Source organism: Fukomys damarensis, unplaced genomic scaffold (assembly GCF_012274545.1).
Source record: "Fukomys damarensis isolate Sample0158 unplaced genomic scaffold, DMR_v1.0_HiC HiC_scaffold_11, whole genome shotgun sequence".
NCBI lineage: Eukaryota > Metazoa > Chordata > Mammalia > Rodentia > Bathyergidae > Fukomys > Fukomys damarensis.
The window spans coordinates 43,332,711-43,354,276 of record NW_022900923.1 but is presented as its reverse complement, the minus strand read 5'-3'; the positions used below and the strand labels follow the sequence as shown (position 1 = coordinate 43,354,276).

At 57.2% G+C, this 21,566-nt stretch overlaps 1 protein-coding gene across 27 annotated transcripts in view; it reads right to left on the bottom strand.

Moving 5' to 3' along the window:
• The window catches only part of Nfasc (neurofascin), a 109,253-nt gene that overhangs the window by 53,752 nt on the left and 33,935 nt on the right, over nucleotides 1–21,566 (bottom strand). For 12 of the 27 annotated variants that reach the window (XM_033762184.1, XM_010613037.2, XM_033762192.1 and 9 more), the window contains 5 exons: nucleotides 21,029–21,134; nucleotides 6,771–6,951; nucleotides 2,835–2,894; nucleotides 1,984–2,001; nucleotides 1,080–1,185 (listed from right to left, as the gene is read on the bottom strand). In XM_033762184.1, the coding sequence (XP_033618075.1) occupies nucleotides 1,080–1,185; nucleotides 1,984–2,001; nucleotides 2,835–2,894; nucleotides 6,771–6,951; nucleotides 21,029–21,134 (471 nt within the window). Of the gene's footprint in view, nucleotides 1–1,079; nucleotides 1,186–1,983; nucleotides 2,002–2,834; nucleotides 2,895–3,783; nucleotides 3,976–6,770; nucleotides 6,952–16,520; nucleotides 16,687–21,028; nucleotides 21,135–21,566 lie in introns of those variants that run through there. The other 15 variants (XM_033762188.1, XM_033762199.1, XM_033762200.1 and 12 more) reach the window with 5 other exon arrangements.

The window sequence follows — 21,566 nt, the reverse complement described above, 5'->3', positions numbered from 1 at the left end:
AGGGTGGCTTTTAAAGAGTGGGCAGCCTGATGGCCTGGAGCGATGGTGTGAAGCCCCCGGATGCCTCTCAGGGCCTCGTTCTGTGACTCAGTGCTGCAGTGCTTGCCTGGCAAGCATGAGGAGGCCCTGGGTTCAGAACAAAACAAAACAAAGAACAAGTGCCCTGCTTCTCTTGGGAGAGTGCAGCTAGGGCCTCACACCTTCTGCTGCTCATCATAGAACCGATAGAAGCAGGAGACACAGAGGGGGTTAGAGTCACTGTCCCCACCGAGGAGCCACGGGAAAAGGCCAATCCCACAGGCATCATCACCTGTGGCCCTGGCCCTCCACAGTGAGTCCCACTGGGTGGGGGGAGTCACAGCTGGGCCCGGGGTCACAGCTCTGTGTCAAACCCTTCGTGAAAACCGGAGGCAGAGCAGGGCTGCCACGCAAACCCCGCAGCCTCGCCTGCTGCTCTTCTGTGACACACAGCCTGGCTGCAAGTGTGGGTGGGACCCGCAGCAGCTGCCCTGTCCCAAGGGCTTCTCATCTGGTGGAAGTAAAACTAGGCCCGCGGGGTCACAGGCCGGGTTTCCAGGCAGCTTCTGCCCCTTTCCCGGGGAATGACTGGGAAAGGGGCTTAGAATCTCCGCCTCTCTGCAGGAGGACGTCAGCCCTGCCCCAGAGGGAGGTGGATGGCTGAGCGGAGACAGCGGAGACAGCGTGAGCCAGAGCAGCCAGCAGGGCCTGCAGCGAGCAGACTCTGGGCTCCTGTCTGCGAGCCCCTCATTCGATCCCGATGAGCGGGCGATTAGAGAGCTCAGGCTGAAAAGCTGCAGTTAGCCAGGAAGGGGAACTTCCATAGCTGAGCAGGAAGTGGACAAAGGCAACAGCAGGCTGTGGGCAGAAAGTGAGGCTAGAAGTCAGGACACTCGGTCCCTAGTTCTGGCTTTTCATGGAGAATGCAGAGGAGCCCATCGTTTCCTTATCAAGTAAGCTTCCTGCTTCCTAAATTGTGCCTGCTACCTGGCCGGCTGCCTCATTTGCCTTCCACACCATCAGGCCCAGAGGCAGGGTCTTCACAGGCCCTCTCCACTCACCTGGGGGCCGGATTCCCCTTCGCCTCACACTCGATCAGGATGTTGTCCCGGGGGTCCACGATGTGGTCCTTCACTGACTGCTTGGTGATGGTCGGAGGCTGGGTCACTGCGACAGGAAGCCAGGGGGTGGTCAGGGCCTTGGTACCTGCTGGGTCCTGGCTTGGGGGACAGCTAAAACCATCTTTGGGAGCCACGGCGCATGCAGGCAAGTGGGTCTGAGCAAGTCCCTACTCTAGAGACTCAGTTTCTCAAGCGAGACCTAGGAAAACAGGTGGATGCCAAGGGGCTAGGCAGAGAATCCCTTGAAGAAGTGTCCCTGAGGGCTGGGGATTTAGCTCAGTGGTGCCACTGCCTGCGTCACAAGCTCAAGGACCCGAGTTCAAGCCCCGGTACCAAAAACAAAACAAAAAGAAGTGTCCCTGAGAGGGGCTGAAAGCCAGGCTTCTGTTCTGCCCAGCAGTAGATCCTAACCCTTACCACAGTGCACAGCAGCACTGACAAGAGTGTGTTGGGTGAACACAGGAACAAAAGCAGCTGCCTTTTTGGGACTCAGGGGCCATGGTGGTTCTGAGCCCTGAGCCACACTGTGGTGAGCTAAGAGTCGAGAGAGGCTTCAGTCCCAGAGAGCTTCCCAGGGGCTTAGATCCTCCCCTGGGGTCCCAAACCCCAGGGCTCTCTGCCAGGGCCCATGCCAGCCACCAGAGATGGAGGAGCAGCCAGGGCTTGGTGTGCGCTGGCTTCCATCCAGGGACCCTCCTCTGACTGCCTGCCCGGCAGCGGACGCCTTCAGCTAAGTGAGCTCCGCCCTTCGATGTGATCCCAGGCATCTCCTCACCTGGCCTCTCCTGACCTCTCCCGCCCCCTGCCCTCCCCCCCACCTCAGAGGCACAAGCATGGGACTTACGCTCATTCTGAATGCTTGCTGTTAGTTCCAGTGGGTTAGCAGTGTGGGGAGAAAAGGAGAACATTGTTACTGCATGGCTAACTGCCAGGTGTCCTCACGCCCACCGTGCTGGGCGTGGGGTGAGGTGGCCTTGGGGACAGAACTGTGCCTAGCTTTCTCCACCCAGCTGCAGAGGTCGGGCAAGAGCCCAGCAGGGGCTGGGAGCAGACGTGCTTTATAGAGAAGGTGCTGCCTCCCTTGGAGCCCAAGGCCAAACGGGGAGCCTGGGGATAGAAGAACTCTTGCTGCCTCCTCCTGGCAGAAGTACAGTGCCCTGGGAAAATCCTGCTCATGAAGGAGAGACTGGGGATGTGGCAGCACCTCAGGCTCCCTGCTATATTTTCCACAAAAAGGCGGGTGGCTCAAACCTCCCCCAGCCGTGCCTGGAAGGTGCACCTGCTGGAGTACAGGAGGCCCCTATACAGGTGTGTGTGTGTGTGTGTGTGTGTGTGTGTGTGTGTGTTGCTGGGGATCAAACCCAGGGCCTTGAGCATCCTTGGTAAGTGTTTATCACTGGGCTACACCCAGGCCGAATTCTGCATCTGACCAGTGCCCAGGTGATGCTGAGGCTGGAGGTCCGTGGATGTAGCTTGAATAGCAAGGGTTTGGCTGGTGTGTTCTTGTGGGGAGAAAGTCTCAGCTAGAATGTGTCTGCTGAAAAGGGAACGTGAGCTGCTGAAACCATTCAGAATGTCCTTCCTATGAGGCTCAGAAAGCACTACTGTGTTCGCACTGCACACGGGTGGAACTGGGTACTGCACCAGTGTGTGGGCTGAGGGGGACCGGGGAGCGGAGGCCGCAGGCTTTGATACCTTCAGATCTTCCTTGAGAGTGAGGTGGGGAGGAGGAGGGATGCAGGGGCTCGGAGGGGCCTGGAGGACAGAACAGGAAGGGTCACAGAAGTGGAGGGACAAGGGACAAGAGGGGCGGGGTGAGTGTGGCAGGAATGCGTGCTCCCCATGCACACCGTCAGCAGTTAAGTCCTGAGAGCACAGCCGGTGCAAAGGCTCACGGCGGGCCAGGGCGTGCACCTCCCTTTCCTGCGTGCCCAGGCTGCCTGGGCAGGAAGCAGACGGGAGGGAAACGCTCGGTTTCTGCAGCTCTCCATGGAGCTGCCCACAGCAGCATCCTCATCCGTCTGTGATTTCCCACCAGCGGCCCAGGAAAGGCAATGGTGGGGGAACTGGAAGCCAGTGGGGCTGGCGCGGGGGAGGGAGGAGGACGGCAGGGCCGTTCTCAGGACAGGCAGAGCCGAGTCTTTCTGACCTCCAGCCTGGGCCCCAGCTTCTGCATTTCCAGGTACAGCGGCATCTCTGGGGTCCTCACGCACTGGGAGGCTCTGGCCTCACCCCCGGGAAGCCTGTGGCAGGACTGCTCACCAGATGGGCTCCAAGCTCCCTTCAGAGTGGAAGAGCCCTAGACGTTGTCGGGGGGCTGTCCCTCCAGGGACGGGAGTCACCTGGTTCAGACCCCATGGGAATTTAAGGGCACGTCCAGGGTGGACACCTGCTCTACTCATGCCCAGCCAGCGTGCTTTTTTAGGTACACGGAACTGAATCGCGTGCCTTCATACTAGGCTACATCTCCAGCCCTTTTTAAAATTTTTATATTAGGGCAGGGTCCCACTAAATTGCTAATTAGGTTCAGACTTTCTATCCTCCTGCATCAGCCTCCGGGAGTGCTGGGCTTACGGGAGTGCGCCTCCGTGTCCAGCTCACAGCCCTTTCTACAAAGCTGTCCTTGGCTGGGGAGGTGAGTTACCCGTGGGGGTGGCAGCAATCTGTTCTCCCACGCTCTGGATCATGTAAGCGGGGACACTCTCGGGCAGCTGGAGCTGGGCGGGTGCTGTCCCCACCGCCACACGGCCTATCTGGCTGGGAGCGTCTTGAAAATCTACTTGCCTAAAGGGACAAAGACATCTGTAGCCACCACTGTGCTCCTGAAGAGTTTACTACAGGGACAGAATCTACTCAGAAGACAAGCTGCCACAGGAGAAGACAGTGGGGACAGGCTGTCTAGGGACCAGGAGAGCCGAGCTCCTGCCCGGAGCCACTTCACCTGCCCGTCTCTCCTCTGTGGGACTTGCTGTCTGGTGATGTCGATTAAGTGATGAATTCGATCTTTTTGCTCCCAGGGACCACAAAGCTGTCAGCCCTGGCCTGCCGTGGGTGGACAGGTGCCTCCCCTCGCTGCCTCACTCCTCTGGTTCACGCCCTTCCCTGGGCTATGCCTGTCACAGAGCCCATCCCATAGCTCAGTGTGGGAAGAAGGTAGGAAGTGTTTCCTGCTCCTTGGGCCTCCTCTGTAAGTTCCTAGGACAAAAGTGCTGGGTCCCCTTGGCTTGGGACGGGGGGACGAGGGGCAGCCTCCAGCAGACTTGGTTTTTGGCAAATCCCCTCTGGCTGAAAAGGCAACCTTCTGTGTCTCAAAGGTCACACAGCTCTCCCTGGGGCTGGAGGGGTGGGTGCTAGTGCTGCTTGAATGAGGGATTATGGGGTGGCCCAGGGCAATCTTCCAGGGAGCTGCTGGGCCAACTCCCTAGGGCACAGGCAGTGTCCCTGCCCTCCAGGCACAGAGACGGTCCCCAAAGTGGAAGCAGGAGAAGGATGCCAACAGAGTCACAGCAGCCTCAGGCCAGGGGAGTCAGGAAGGCACATCTTCCCCCAGCGCAGAGGTGGGGAGGTGGGCTTGGCTGATAAAATGTGGGGCAGGGTCTGCAGCCCTGGCTAGGACCTTGGGAAGGGCCTGCCTCGGGCTATCGTGTGTGCAGCCTCTGGAGATGCTGCCATGGGTGGGCGGTACCTCAGGACTCCATCCTGGCAGCCTGGGCCACCTGGAATGCACGGCAGGACTCTGCTGTCCACCAGAGAGGTGGGCCATCGTGTCCCGCTCTGCGCCTCCCTGCTGTCTCATCTGTCAGCTGAGGCGAACACCTGAGTCCCGGTTCCTGGGAGAGTATGTGATGAGCGTACTGAGCTCTCCACCTGGCCTGGGACAGCATGACTTCTGTGGGGTCCGATACACACTGAGAGGAGGCAGGGTTACGAGGGAGCGTGGGGCCTGCTGAGGGCAAACTGGGGTCAAGAGATCTGGGCCCTTTTTGTTGGTCATGTGACCCCAAGCAAGCAAGGGTCTGAGTTTCCTGACACAACAAGGAAGGGTGGCTTCCTTCTGGGCCCTCTGGGGACCCCAGGATGGGGACAGGCTGGGTAGGTTAGGGCACTCTGCTCTGGGCACGTGTGGCCACGTGGGGAGACTGCCTGCTTGGGGCCCTGTCTGTGTCTTTGTCTACACAAGTATACAAATCCAGATTCCTCCCATGCCCCAGACTAGGGATCAGACCCAGGGCCTTCACACTGGACGTTAGCCCTTGCCTTCATTATATTTTGATTTTGAGACAGGGACTTGCTAAGGGGCCCAGGCTGGGCCAGAGCCTGCAGTCCTCCCACATTATCCTCCCCGAGTGCTGGGATTACAGGCCCACACCCATCAGAAATCCACCAAAGCCACAGCATTCTGAGATCACGGCACAGGAGCCCCGCCCCCAGGCCCGGGGATCAGAGTGGCAGGTGAGTGAGTGAGAAGTGGCAGAGGAGAAATGAGCCTTCACCACTTTCTTGATAACCCAATTTCCTCTGCACCCCCACCCCCCGGGACGCGGCCTTAACGCGCTCCTATTAGATTGTCTGCCTGGGACTGTTAATGAGAACTCTCCCAGAGCAGGTTGCACACGGTCGCCAAGGGAACGGTTCCTCACACCTCTCCTCCCTGCAGGCCCTGTGTGTGGACCAGGACACATGCACACGCTGGGGCTGCTGTGCTGGGGAGCAGCGGCCTTGCCTGCCCTGCTCTTGGGTCCAGTTTACAGTCATCACTGCCCTCTGCCAGCCCGGTGCCCACTCCCCTGGGCACTATTATTATGGGTGACTTGGGGCGCTCCGTGGGGACTTCCTGCAGGTTGTTTACTCTGCCGCCCCTTCCCAGACATCTGCCAACCAGGAAGGCCCAGGTCAGCACTGGCACCACACCGGTCCCGGTTCTTCCTGGATGCAGGATGGAGAAGTGTGGCTGCCGATCAGCAGGCCACCCATGAATGCAGCCACACTTTCAACACCTCGCTTTGTGAGTCCGACGGTCAGACCAGAGGAGCAGAACGGCACGGATTTCACGTCCCAACACATCTGTGGGAAAGTTGGTCACAAAAGGAATGCGTGCCTGGTTCTCCCATCTGACGGGCCTTCATGTTAAGGTCTCATTGAACGAGGCCTTCGGCAAACATATTCGCCATCTGAGCCCTCCCAGGCCATCTGTCCTCCCGCTCCCTCCAGCCAGGGGACCGGGGGGCTCAGCTCTGGACACGGCACTAAGACCGGACACCACAAGAGACAGGCAAAGGAGAGTCTCCCCCACGCCTCGCCCTGGAGCTGCCTTCCGGGGAAGTGTCAAGACCACAGAGGGCCAAAGGCAGGGAGCAGAGGGAGGAACGCCAAGGGCCTGCAGAATTCCATCTCCGCCACCCTGGGAAGCCCAAGCATCACCTTGAAGGAGAGCCCTGCCACTTGCAGTGTCAGATTTCCAAAAACAACCGTATGTTAATTCACTGGAAGAAAAGCAGCTCTGAGTCCCAGAATCACTCGCTGCCACCCTCTCCCCAACCTTCCTCGAGCGGTCTCCACTCGCCCCTTCTTTCCCCTTCCCTCCCACCCCTCTCTACCCAAACACTGGAGAGAGGATGGGGCGAGACTCACGATCCATAGGAATCTCGATGGCCCCGCCGAGCTGGAGGAGGAGGAGGAGGAAGGCTGCATGGGCCCAGGGCAGAGGCGGCTGCCTGGCCATCCTCGGCACCAGGCCGCGCTCCCTGCTCCCCTGCTCTTGGGGTCTCGCTGTCTCCAGTCGAGCCACGTGGGCCTTTGGTACGGAGCTCAGCTGCGGAAGGAAACACACAGCAAGTAAGCTTTTCATGAGCTTGTATATGCTCTACCGCTCCCCCAGGGTCTCGGAGGCTCTGGGTCCCCAGGGTTCCCCAGGGTTCCCCTGGGTCACAGAGCGGGGGATGTCCCAGAACAGGGCTTCTAACTTCCACACTGCTCCCTTTTCGGACTGGACAGTTCTGCACTGCAGGGTGTTGTGCAGCATCCTGGTCTCCGCCTACCAGATGCCAGCAGAGTCCACCCCTGCCTCTGACAAAAATGCCTCCAGACATCACCACTTGCGCGGGGAGGGCAGAGCCACCCCCAACTGAGAACTACTGTTGTACAAGGAAGGACAACTCTGCACAGATCAGTTATGAAAGCAAACGCTGGCCTGCAGGCCCCGCATCCAGAGGATGCCACGCACAGAGCAGTGAGCAATGCGACAGCCTCTGCACTCCCTGAGCCACGGCTGAGAGCGCCTGCGACCGAGAGTGCCTGGGCAGACAAGACTGCAAAGATCTCTTCTGACCCCAGGGTGAGGGGACGGGGCACGTGAGCAGACCCGGAAAGCAGGAGGTTTTGCTTTGAGGAGCAATTTCTTTAAATATCTTGTGCAGCTACGCTGTGTGGTCCCCAGCGCTGTCCCTTCGAAGGTAATGGCAGCAGTGAGACAGTGACACCGAAGTGGGCTCTGGGGCCGCCAGGAGCATGACTGCACTTATGGCGGATCAAGCTCCAGCAGTCATCGAGGGGTCTCCACGGAAAAGGGTCTGCAGTGCACGTCTGGTCTCAGGGTGTCCGTCCGTGAGGGCCGCCTCCTCCCCTTGTCCTCCCAAGACAGGAGCAGGAGAGTGGCCTGCAGCAAACATAGCGCTAAACGGCCGAGGGGCCGAGTCAGACAGAGTCTGAAGCCAGGGTTCAGTCTGCTCCTCTGTGTGGCCGAGTCGGAGAGGAAGGCAGAGGCGGAGCACCCAGAGCTGCACAGACCGCTCCCTGTCAGACGGGCCACGCTTCTCCTTCCCTACCGCAACCGGACACCCGCTGCCCACTGCGCATGCCCAGACTCCTGTCCACCCTGACAGAGGCGGGAGAGGACTGTGCACGGCCCTCCTGTGCAGCAAAAGCGGCGCCCTATGCAGGACGCAGGATAGGTGGGGGATTCTGACCCACTCGCCAGCAGTCCCTCCGTGCGCGTCTGGGCTCCATCACCTCCCTTCCCACTGACACCACCCTGGTTTCAGTCACCATCAGTCACACGGCACCTCCCGTGCGGTCTCCCGCCTTCCAGCCCTGTCCCTGGTTCATTCTCCACCCACGACTTTCTGAAGTGCAAATGTCCACGTCCCCTGGCCTAACTCCAGCAGCTCACCCAGGCCGGAGGGTTAATGCCCGGGTCCTGGACCGGCCCTCTCAGGCTCCTCCCACCACAGTCACCTGCTCTCCCGGATGCCCACGCTGTTCTAGCAGGAATCGTGTTGGGCCTGGAGCGTGGGCTTTTACACAGATTTTCCTCTCACAGGGTCTTCCACATTTGCTACTGTCAGTCACGTGCGCTGGTGTGCTCCCCCTGGGCTCCTGCACACCCTCTGCCCTCCCCATGATGGCACACTTTGCACTCTGTATTCATTCCAAGTCCCTTGTTTCCCCCACACAAACGACGCTCTATAAGGGAAGGTGCTGACTCCTTTACGGTTCTGTCCCTAGAATCAAGCATGGTACCAAAGACACAGAAGACCCTCAAAACTATGTGACAGAGAGAAATATGGACTGACGGACAAAAGGAATGATTAAATGAAACTAGAAGCCACTTAAGTGTTTTTAAAACCTTGTTTTTAGGGCCGGGGATTTAGCTCAGCGGTTCGGTGGCCTGCCTTGCAAACGCAAGGACCCGAGTTCAATCCCAAAAAAACAAAAAAACCCTTGTTTTCCTAGAAAACCATTAGGTGGCACAAGAGAGCACCTGCGAGACTGGGCACCATACTAGGACTGTGGTCAGCTGGTGGGGAAAAGCTCCCTACACGTAAGACAGGAAACCACCCAGCTGGATGAGGGTTAGGAGAGCAGACAAACCCCCAGGGAGGGGCCCTGTGGGCAGAAGGCATCGCAGGGTTTGGGTTCTTCCTTCTGACTATGAGTTGTCCTTACGCTGTCTTGCCAAGAGCCCACTCACGCCTCTCTTCGGCTCACCAGGCAGAAAGGCCTCACCCAGGAGGGCAGTGGATGGGTGTTTTGGCTCCACGACCACCGTGGTTCGCTCAGGCCTTGCCAAGCAACCGGAAGCAATGAGGAGGGGTTTTATTTTGAGAATCTTGATGGATCTAGGAAGCCAGAAGCTATTCATTAACCAGAAATACACTGGCAGGAAAAAAAGGCCCAATTGTTTGGGACACGTTCTAACTCACAATTGAACAAGAGAGGAAAGGAACACTGGGATAGTCACATTTAGTTGTCTGGCAATTCTCTCCTCTTTTAGTCTCTGAACTCCAGTTTTTCCAACCAAATCTTAAAAGAGGACAAGAACTGAAAGAGCCACAGTACCACAAAACACCTTACTTTTTGGGTGAAAAAGCAAGAGCCCAAAGAGGGGAAGTAACTCGCTCAGTGTAGTGGCAAAGGTAGAAAAGGGATCTGTGCATTTTGTATCCTAGTGCAGGGCTTTTCCATCTCATGGCCTAATCTTTTGAATACAGTAAAGTCCCAGAGTTTTAAAAGCTACTACTTTGAAAAGAAACATACAGTTTGGCAGTTCCTCAAAAGTCAAACATGAGATTGCCATAGGACCCTGCGCTTCTAACCCTAGGCCGGTGCCCCAAGAAAGTCCCCATGCACACCTGCTCAGGGCCAGAGGCGGAAACAGCCCCAGCGTCCTCGGAGACAAATGGGGAGAACCATTCTGACATGGGTGTGGAGTAGCATGCAGCCACAGAAAGGAGGGACACTGTTACATGCTGCACCATGCATGAACCCCCAAAACTTGCTAGGGAAAGAAGTCATGGGTCAAAAGCCACATACTAAATGATTCCTTAGATACATTTCATATAAGAAACGCCCAGAATGGTGAACATACCTTGGGAATAGAAGTGGTAATGGTGCACTTTTTGAGGGGTGGTACTGGGGATTGAACCCAAGGCGTGCTGACTGAGCTACATGCCCAGCCCCTTTTAAAAATTTATTTTAAGGTGCTAAGCTGCCCCGTTGCCCCAGCTGGGCCTGATCTTGTGACCCTCCTGCTTCAGCCTCCTGGAGTGTGGAGGTTATAGGCATGTGCAACCGGGAGCGCACTTTTTGAACGTACTAAGTGTCCCCGAATTCCACACATTGAAAGGGCTTATTTTATGTGAGTTGCACCTCAATAAAAAGGAAAGATATCACGTTGGCCTCTACTGTGTTTTCACAAAGAAGCGAGGCAGAGGACGGTAAAGGCGGGTTAGTGATCTGGGCCTGCGGGCTCTCGCAGGGCAGTGCGGCCCATGTCATGGCGAGGCCTGTGGTGAGGGAGTTTCCACCCCAGGCAAGGGAAGGAGGGGGCGGGGGTCTAGGGTGGAGTTCAGAGAACCCGCTGCAGCCTGAGGACAGAGACCCAGGTCTGGTCTGGGATGGGGTGGAAGTACACCGGGCAGTGTTGCACTGGGCAGACGCAGGACCTGCTGGCCCTGCTCTGGCTTGAGGCTAGGTTTGAAGCCACTCTCCACCTCTACGGTGGGGGCCCCAGGCAAGGGCTGAAGTTTCGCGTTTGTGCTTCTCCTGCTCATGGGGGCCACTACAGCGCATCTAGCCAGGGGCTGCTGCAGGACTTGCGGCACAGAGCATACAGTGCAGGGGCTCGGGGCGGGAGCCGCTGTTGGGAGCAGATCTGAGCACAGAGACGCCACACATTCTCCCGGCCACCAGCATGACGGCGCCCATCTTGGGAGCTAAGCAGGTACGAGCCAGTGAGGGCAACGGTCTGCTGTCCCAGTTTTCCTTTTGTCTGGGTCCAGATTTGCTTCTTTCCCCAGATGGGGGCCCGGGTGCTGATGCCACAAGCTGTCCCTGGCAGACAGGCACGACGCCCGCGGCTCCTTCCCTCAAGCTGTCGCCTCCAGAGCTCCCGCAGCCTGCTCTGGGCAGGCGGTGCTGGCAGCCACAGCGCATCAGAGGTGACGGAGGACTGGCAGCTCCTCGCCTCCTGCAGCAGAAGCCACCAGTACCTGTTCCTGTCATGGACCGACCCGCACGGTGCCACAGGCGGGTGTAGACCGGAACTCTCCGCTCTCTCGGAGCCTACGCGTCAGAATGGGAGACAGAAAATGAACACCGGCCAGACGATCAGGCGGCGGCACGAAGTGCAAGGAAGAAAACATAATTGGCCTCGCGCATGCTTAGGGCAGCTTCATGGATAAAATTGCCCAAACACAGCAGCAGCCTGGAAGCCCTCCAGGCGGTGAAGGCTAAATTGGCTCTGCCACTCGCATGCCATGACTGAAAAGAAACGAGCTGCTAAGCCGTGAAGACTGGGGAAGCTCGGATGCACATCCCTAAGTGGAAGACGCCAGTCAGAAAAGGCTACAGAAGGCAGGGCTCTGGAAAGGGCACAGCTGGGGAGACCCGAAGAAGACCCGTGGCTGCCAGCAGCTGGGTAGGGAGGGGTGAAACTATCGGGATGAAAATGCTGGTCCTTCCTCTATTCTGTCATGATCCTGAAATTGCTCTGAAAAATAAAGTCTACTTTAAAAAGAAAAAGGAAAGGAGCCACAACAGTGTGACATGATAAAGTAAAGTAAGTGGTTAAGGAAGGCCTTCAGGAGAAGGTTGCATCTGACTAAGTGACAAAATGGCTCAGGAAAGCACCCCAGGCAGGGAGAACAACTTGTGCAAAGGCCCTGTGGCAGGAATCACTCTAGCACATGCAAGGGACTAAAAGAAGCCAGTATGGCCAGAGCTGGGAGGGCACAAGGAGAACAAAAGCAGTCACAGAGAGGAAGGCTAGGTGTGTTCATGGAAGGCTTTGGAGCTTAAGGGAGTTTTAAATGACATCAAAACCGCAAGAGGTAGCTACTGCAGGAGTGCAATGATGATATTTGAAAGGACCGCTCTGGCCGTGGTGTGGAGGGCGAAAGGAGAAGCACGCAATCCACTCAGGAGGCTCAGTAGCCTCGGCACCCACTCGACACGCCACCCAGGGCGGCGGCCGCAGGGCCACACCAGCTGACACCCGGCACCGGGGTGAGGATCCAGGTCCCTCAGGACTCCCTGTGCTCTCACGGTGGGTCTAGGGGGCGGGCGAAGTCCCGGCAGGGCCTCAGTGCCTGCTGCATGCAGGCTGGGTAGGGAGAGCAGGTGGCATCTGGTGCCAGATGCTGCTTTGCCCTGGGCTTCATCTAAGGTTTTATTTGAAGAAAGGTCGCGGCTAGGACGAGGAAGACCAGAGCCCCACGCTCAGCCGCTTCCCTCCCAGGGGCCGAATCCCTGCGCTCCGCTGTGCTGGCAGACACGGGGTGAGGAAGGTCGCACAGGCGGCCGCTGGCCTTGGACCGTCTTCCCGGCCTGCATTCCGCTCACCCCCAGCTGTGGGGAAGAATCGCGCGTTTCACTAGCAGCCTCTGCCCCCACTTAGCCCGGCCAAACGGGACACAGCCCGGTGCTCAGCAGCGCCGCCCCCTTGGTCAGGGGCCGCGGGCCTCCCGTTTCTTGCCGTGTCTTCCGCAGACGCCTCGTTCCAGGAGGCCCCGTCTCTGCCCGCGAAGGCTGTGGTCTGCTCACCACTAGCGTAACCTTCTTCTTCCCTTTATCAACTCTTAAGGCTCAGGCGACAGCCTGCTCACTGGCGTGTCCCTGGTGACGCAGGGAATATTTACGGGAGGGAGGACTCCAGTGAAGGTCTCCATCTTGTCTTTCTGTGAATCTCAAAGATGGAAGTAGCTCTCCCTGCCTTTCCAGGTTCCATGGTTGTTGCAAAGAAACCAAATGAACGTAATGCAGGGACTGAGGCGCAGCACAGGTGGGCAGGGCTCACTCTCGCTCTCCTACCACTCCTGACTCCACTAAAAGCAAGGCCTTCTGCGTGCCCCACTGCTTACCTGCAGGCCCCCTCTGGCCTACAGGGCACCCCCTGCCCTGGGAGTGCAGCCCCAGGAGGCTGCTGAGACCACACCTCTGAGGGAGGGGGATCCAGTGACAGAAGAGGGCTCTGGGGTGGGGACTGTTTCTGAGTGAAGGCGCTCAAACCCTGAGGATGGACGGACGGACGGACGGGTGGGCCTGAGGAGGACAGCAGCAAGATTTCCAGGTGGGTGTGGTGGCTCATGTCTGTAGAACCAGCACTTTGGGAGCCTGAGACAGGAGGATCACAAACTCGAGTCCAGCCTAGGCAGTTTAGTAGACCCCAATATCAAAATTAAAAGTAAAGGGGCAGGGATGTAGCTCATCTTGGGGCTGACTCTCCAGGACCACCCCCAAAACTTTTTAGGCTGGGAAAGTAGGCTAGGATGATGCTGATACTCACTGGGAAGGAGGTGTGCATCTGGAGGCTGCTTGGGCAGGGAGACCAAGAGCTCAAAATGGAACACACTCAATGTAAAATGCCAGAAAGCCACAAGTAAACCAGTTCTGCTAGTCCTCCCGGCTGCGCTGCACTCCTGAGCTAATGCCTAGGGACCCACCTTCAGATTAGAGCTCCCAAGGCCACGAGCCAGCAATTAGTCCTTGGAACAAGCTAATGGAGTGACTAGAATAGTACTACAAGAACCAAGTGAGGGACACATTCACACATCACGGCCACCGGAAACTGTGGGAGAACAGAGATATAATAAAAGCCCAGGCACTCTGCAGATTTTGAAACTGCAGCAGGGCGTGTTACTACAGCTGCCCGAAGCAGCCTGTCAGGATCAGAGACAGGAGCAGACACAGGAGGTGTGTGCAGGTGAGCAGTGGATTCGCAGGTGGTTCGCTGAGAGACGAATCGAGCTTCAACCCACACAGATCTGATGAAGGTTTCCGTGTGGTCAGGCGGGCAGGTCCCCTCAGTGGGACCCAGGACCCGATGTAAGGGATCGCTTGAGTACTCGGTTCCTAATCCAAACCAATGATATTCGCGAATGGCTTACATGTACATAAATTCAGGTAAGATCACATTCTTACACGTGTGCCGTGTATCCTGAACAGGAAGAGTGCGATCGGCCACATTCCTGTCCACACCCAGCACAACCCTCCAGCCGTGTGGCCACTTCTCCCGCAGCATCAGTGCCCAAGTGTCCCTGCCCAGCCCCCGGCTCCCACCACTCCCCCAGGGGCCAGAAGTCCCATTCCTCCCGCTTTACACCACGGTCCTCACTGGCCACTCCTGTGCGCTATCCCTGCTTTCCCTGCTCCTCGCATGGCCCAGGCTGCTCCAGAGTGAGTTCCTCTGCCTGTGGGGCCAGCAGTCCCTATGTTCTTTTCCTGCACCAGACTTTGAATTTCTGTGCTCGGTTTGCATTCTGTTGCCGTCTGAATCAAGCCAGTAGAGTAAATTGCTGTGGGCCGAGCGAACAGCCATCTCACCAGACACTTCCTGTCCCTGGGAGTTATTTGGCTCAACAACAAATGGACTGATGAATCCTTGGGTATAATGACAAATGCTAGATCTCTTGGCACTGGGCAAGCCCGAGTGATAACAGAAACAGCAATAACATCACAGTAAAACCAACGCGGTGGTCTTGGAAGCGGAGTCTGTCCCGCATCTCCCCGCACTGCCTCTCAGCTTGCTGTCTGACCTCAGGTCACCCTCGACGCCACCCCATAGAGTGGTTCTCAGAATGCAGAGGTTCGGATGTCCCAGCCTGGGAACGGCCACCACTGCCATCCCTGTCTCGCTGGTGTCTTGGGGGCCCTGGCTCAGCTCTTCTTAGTTCTGAAATCTACCCCCCGTGGAGGAGTCAACCCGGGCACAGATGAGGGCCCTGATGCCTGCCCCCCGCTGCCCTCTGCTCCCCACTGCCGCCTCCCTTCAGTCTCTCTCATGCCAAAAAAGGAGCCAAGCGACAGACGGCCATCGAGCCCACCCCGCTCTTCCAGCTCACAGGAATCTGAGGGCTGGGGTTGGGGGCAGGGGTCCTAGGAAACTGAAAATGCCAACTATGTGACGCCTAACCTGTCCCAAGGAGACTGGACACCGGGCCAGGGAGAGCAAGGCAGAAACGTAACAGGATTAGAAGGGGAGGCAGCAGCTTCCAGACCGCCTGGCCTCCCCTCCCCAGAGGCACCTGCCACGGGGTTACAAATTTCCACTTCACTGCTACTTCTCTACTCACCTCAGACAGCATGCTCCACGCCTGAGCGTCTTCTTAGAGAGTCAGAGTGCCACACAGCCCCCACTGCCAGGAAAGCACTCAGTCACCCGCCTCTCCCCACTCCCAGGGCACACGGACCGGCTTTCTCGCCTGTGCGGGTCGACCAGTCATCTTCTAGGACCTTCACACAGCCAAGGGAGCCTTGCATATGGGACCGATGCCCGCTGCACCCCCTTCTCAGGGATGGGGGTCTCCATCTGCTCGGGGGGGCTGTGTTTCACACTTGGCTCCCTCTCGTCAGCGGGAGGGGGAGATGGGGGAGAGAGCGGCTGTTTAACCATTGCAGACACTCAGTGGGCTGGGCTCATCTCCCATGCGGGGAAGTTCACAGAGGTCGGGGATGGGGGGAACTGGGGGTCCTGATTCCCTCCTAGGAGGGGCGGAGAAGGGCAACTGGGTTTAGGGTTAGGGACCCAATTGAAAACAGCTGTTTCCTGCTCAACACCCACAACCAATCTATAGGTTGAAACCTGAGCCCACTGGTTATTTATTAAATTGGGAGAGAGGGAGGGGGACGGAAAGGAGGAAGCGGGAAGAGGCCTTTCCCTCTGTTATGGGAGGGCTTTGGGGAGTGTCTCGTGTTCACCATGCTTCCCAGGGGCAAAGCACTCTGCGGGGCATTCGCTAAGTTACACTTAAGCCACAGAGGAACCAGAGCCACACAGAGAGCCACTGGGTGGGTGGTGTCTGCTGTCATCGTGCGAGGGGTACCCGGTGAGCCTAAGCCAGAGTCTGGATGCACAGACTTCTTTGTTCTCTGCCACAACATGGGGCGGGAATACCACTGATCTGCTCACTGTGGGTCATTAGTCCTGTTTTTCTTTATTTTCCCCTCATATACAAGGCTATTTTGAATATCCTTTACCTATATCCCTATCCATGCAGGAAGCAGGGTTGCTGTCTCTCCCTGTCTCTCTGACCCAAGGCCCGCTGAAGCCCTGCACATCCCAGACCAGCAGGACATGACGGATGCTACAAGCCAGCCACTCTCCGGGCTCTTCAGGGCGGTGATTCCCCTCAGTGCTAACCACTTATGTTCCAGGGCAGGACGAGGAGACCTGCCCGGATGGGAAAGGTCCTCAGGCATGGACCACGTGTGGGCCATGAGTAGCTGGCCTCATACATGTGCCGCACTGGCTTGACCAGAGCCTGCAGGTGACCCATGAATGCCCACTACTCAGGCCCCATGCCTCCCCTGCCAGTGGTTTGCTGAGCTCTGAGTGGTCACCTGCTGTATAAAGATAGCAGAATTGGAAAGGAGGCGGGAGCCTACCTGGTTAGGCAGCCAGCCAGGATGGGCACTGGTCTCGTCTGCCACCAGGTGGCGATGTCACTAGGTGGTTCACTGACACCAGGAGGAGCCTGAGCTGGAGAGAAGGGCACAGGCAGCAGGAGAGCCCACAGCTCTGTCACTGGAGCCCTGGCTTCTCCTTTGCCTTGGCTCCCTGTCTTCTGCCTACAGGAAGAATTAGACACTGCCTGTCTTCCCAGCTGGACAGAGAAGCCCAGAAGTCCCCAGCCCTCTCTAGCAGGGGAGGCGCTCTGGGATGGGCCTCAGCAAGGCAGCTGCTGTCTCCTCAGCACGCTGTCATGAGGGGGAGGCCGACAGGTTCCCGAGGGTGGCAAGACTGAGAGGGTACGAAGGGGAGACCTAGGCAGGAGAGGATGGCCCAACAGGGAGCTTTAGAATTGGTGTGAGACCCAGAGCAGCACCTCGAAAAGGATGCACACGGTTCCCCGAGGACCCAGTGATCCAGCAGATAAGCAGATAAAGGCGTCTACATGTGCCATGGCGATCAGCCACGAAAGGAATGACGTTCTGACACACGTTACAATGCACAGGAACCTCAACAACACCGTGCTACGTCAGAGCAGACACACACAAAAGCACACATGTAGTGTGATTCCGTTTACACACATGTCCAGGACAGGCCTATCCGAAAGACACAGAAAGCAGATTCGTGGTGCTTAGAGCTGGTGGTGGAGGTGGAGAAAGGGCAACGACTGCCTACAGCTTGGGTTTGGGGCACATGGGGCTGGGAGTGTGACGCAAGCTCCTTAACTCATTGTCACGATGTGTGCTAAAATTTTTAAGATTTAAAAAGAAAATTATGAATTGAAAATAAACGTTTAAGGAAGTATTAAATTTTGAGACTTATAATTTCTACACATGAATACTGGTTAGTTAAAAATAAAATAAAAACTCCCAGGGCTCGGTCCTTGTGTGTCACGGTGTCACTGACTTGTTACCACTGCAGAGTACGTTATAAAATGCTCCGCAATGAGAAAGCGGCTCTACACCACCTTCTAATGAAGCCTCAACCTCTCCACTCCTCCCTCCGGTCTTCTCTCCAGCTTTCCATCCCCCCATGCTTACTGCAAATCTCAGCTTGGTCCCCAGCTCCTTGGGTGGATGTCCACCTGGAGTCCAGGCCACTGCCATCCCTGCTGTGAAGCCACTTAGCCCTGCCTCAAGGGGATTTTGAGCCCAATCAAACACACCACAGTTCTGTAGCTAATCAAAAACCATAGGCTGAGCTCTACTTTGGCGGGGGGTGTGCAAGACTCCAGGTTCATGGGTGGAGAAGAGAGGTGGCCTTCCGTCCGTAACCACATGCTTCCGGAGGGACGGGCTGGGCTTGGGCAGCACCCCAGGTGCATTTCTAAAACTCCTGTCAGTGGTGGCAGGGGAGGAAAGGACGGAGCCAGCAGGAGGACTCGGCATCTGTTCCTTCCCTCCCTCCCCTGCCTTCTACATTTACATCCCATACAGACAGCAGTCTGTATTCAACTGCTATCCAGCAGGCTTCCCCAGGCTGCGGGACTGAGGAGGAGACACAGGAGGCTGGGGAGCAGGTGCGTGTGGGGCAGACGGGGCAGGTTTTTCCTGAGTTCCAAGATGGTCTATGAGCCTGGTTGCAAAATGTTGGCAGCTCCGTGTGCTGATGTCGGACACAGCCCTGGCTGCAGGGCTGTTCGGGAGGCCTGGGGACTTCCTTTGCTATAATCTCTGGTCCTCTTACTAGAAACAGGAAATCAGAGTGTGGCATGGTTATACTCAGCACAGCAGCCCAGCCTCAGGAGAAAGGTGGGCATGGGGTCAGCAGAAGAGGCCACGAGAGACGAAAAATGATGGTGTGGCTTCAGCACAAAAGAAGCAGATACCAGCTCCTGAGGGGGCTTTCTCTGCTGCCACCCACGGCCCCACTGGTCTCAGCACCCACGGGAAAGGTGGCTAGGTATAGGCACTGCCTCAGTGGCCTGGAGTCGGTTTCGGGACAGCAGGTGGGGAAGCAAGACAGTCCCCAGTGAACCACAGCTGCGGGTCCCCAGCCTGTGTGTCTGTGGCAGCCCTGGTGATGTTTCTGGAAAGCAGTGGCCCAGCTTCCCTCACTGACAGGCAGGGGACTGAGGAGTGGGACTGCAATTAACCAAATGGATCCATTTGGGAAATTGAAGGCCTGGTGGACTGCTCCCAGTGACCTGAGCCGACAAGGAGCTGAAGCCCCGGGTGGGTAGCGGGGGAGAAAGTGCCTCATGCTGGGGTGGGAGGAGACAAAGAAGGGCCAGGGCATCTGGGAGAAATTGCCTGGGGCTGCTGCCGCAGGCCGTGGCCTGGGAACAAAGGGAGACCAGCTAGAGCCAGGAGGGCTCCTTCCAAGCTTCCCAGCTGGAGCTACCTGGAACCCGATGGAGCCTTGCTCAGAAACATTCTGCGGTTCTCTGATGGGACTCCACCCACTACACCACCACCAAAACAACCCCAAACCCAAAGGCCAACTGCGCAGTTCTCAGGCTGGGCTGCTAGGATTCAAATTGAGATGCTGGCATTTTCTCAGAACGGGTGGATGGGGGACTCTAGGCAAGCACGTTAATCTTCGTGTACATCTCTTCTGTCATCAGTGAAGTGGGGGTGACACAGGTCCTGCCTCGGAGGGCTGCTGTGAGTAGGGACACCAGGAGCTGCATGAGAGCACAGGGACAGATGTGCTCAGAGGCTGGTCATCATCATCGGGGCTACTGTCGCCAGCTAAGGCGACCCAGCTCGGCTCCTCTCTCAGGATTATAGGTACCACAAGAGCCCAAGTCCCTGTGTGCATGTGTCCTCTTCACTCTGTCCTTTCCTTAAGCTCCTCCGTGTGTCTGAAAGTCCCCGGCAGGTACCCGATTTGCAATGTGAGGCTGCCCTAGACGGTAGGCAATCTGTAAGAGCGAGGCAAGGAAAACTGCCCTTAATGCGGGGCATTGCTGTGAGTCTCTCTCCCCCAAGTACCTGGGAGTACAGGTGTGCATCACCATGCAGGGCCGAAAATAACCTCTGGGAGCTTCGGCTTACTCATCCATCACACGGAAATGACCACACAGGTTCTGCTAGTTTCTCATGGTTGGAGGGAGTCAAAGGACACAACTGACGTAAAGATACACTGTACACAGGATTGCCGGTCAGCCCAGAAGTGTGTGGAGGCACGAGCCGGCCTGGGTCGCTCTGGTCAGCCACGCTGCGGCAGGTGGCTCCCTGAGGACTTCTAGATCTGCTGCCACACGGGGTGGTTGCCGTCATCAGAAATGGGAGGCCCCAGGTTCCCTAGGGCCTGGAGGAGGTTTTGCGGGTGGGATAGAGGGTGGGGAGGAGGCACAGTGACACCGGGGGGAGTAGTCCCTGATTCTGCGGCAAATCTGGCACCTGTCCGCGTGCAGGGTTACACGTACTACGTGCCTATTTAGACAGACGGCTGCAGCAGCTTCACGATCAGAGTCCTGCACGTGAAGAAAGCCTGTCGTGGCACCCACCCCACTACCACATGCTCCAGTGCCCTGCAGTCCGATGCACCTCCCAGGTGGCGCCACACAGACGACTTGGACACCGGTGAACCCTGCTGCCACCAATACGAACACTGACCTTCATATCCGCTGCACACTCGCTACCCGCCAGGCACTGTGCATCGTTACTCTCGTCTCCACAGTAAGGTGTCCATGCTATCCCCAAGGTAAACACTGGGAAACCAAGGCTCAGAGTAGCTAAAAACTTTCCAGAGATCACATGGCTAATGGGGCTGGAGTAGCATCAGGTCTGTTCAGATCCCAAACCCACGTCATCAGCTGTCTCCTCTTCTCTACCCTCTCCTTGTCTCCCCCCAATTCCTTCTGAGGGGATGCAAGACACCTTGGGAGGAACCTAGGGCCAAGGAGGTGCTGCACAGAGGCAGAAGTGGTCAAACCCAGAGGAAAGGAGGCCAGGCCATGGGTCAGACAGCCCCACTCCGCAGCCTCCGGGCAGCCGATTTCTCCTCTGCCACTCAGATCCAAGTTTTGCCACGCTGCCAGGGAAGCAGGAGCGGACAGAGCAGCGGGGACCTCTAGCCGGAATGGAACATGCAGACCCGAACACAGGGTGTGGCTTCGGTGCTGTTGGCCTCGCTGCTTCCTGCATGGGTGCGGCTGTCCATCTGCAGGGCCCTGGCCCGGACCAGAGCAGGGATTCTTGGCTGCCCCACCTATGCCAGGGCTATCACTCAGGAGCCGCCCAGGTTGTGGGGCCCCAGGGTAAGGGGGAATTCAGGCCACAAGCAGAGCTAGTTCCACATTCTCCAGTTCAGCAGACAGCAGGGACTGACTGCTGACTGCACCCATCGTGTCCCTGCCCCTCGTGCCACCTCTGTGTAGGGAGGGCCCTGGGTGTGGCTCTGTGGGGACTCTGGGCTTTCATCTCTGGGGAGAAGGAAGCAACCACCCCTGGGAAGATGCCCGGGTCAGGAGGCAAAACGTCCATGCCATGCTTACCTCTTCCGCCTCATTCAGCCTCGTCCCTGTCCTTGTCCTCACGGCACCAGAGGTGGTAGATGGCAGGGGGACTCCGGGACCCCACACTGCACATAAGTCAATCAACCTGTCTCAAAGCAAGCAGAGAGGAGAGCCCCGGGGTCACTCTGGGAAAGGGACAGGCCGGTGGCTTGCAGTGTGTTCCTTCACTGGGGAAAGGATGTCTCTGTCCACATCCATGTGTAAAGGTTTGCATAGCATAAGGCCTCTCTGTCTGAAGCTCAGAGCCCTGAGAGATAGCGACAGAGTCTGCAGGGTGCTTGACCACCCTGGTCTTTGGGGAGGGGCGACTGTCCCTGTCATCCTTGCGGTCACTTCTCGGTGCCTGACACCAGTCTAATCGCTGATTCTCTTCACCTGAAGGAGTTCAGCTACAGCTCAAAGACTCTCCTACTCCCAAGGGAGAATCTACCCATAATTATCTCATTAATTTCTTACCTTCCTTAAGAGAACTACTGTGTTTTTCTATTTATTATTTATCTTTTTTTTTTTTTTTTTT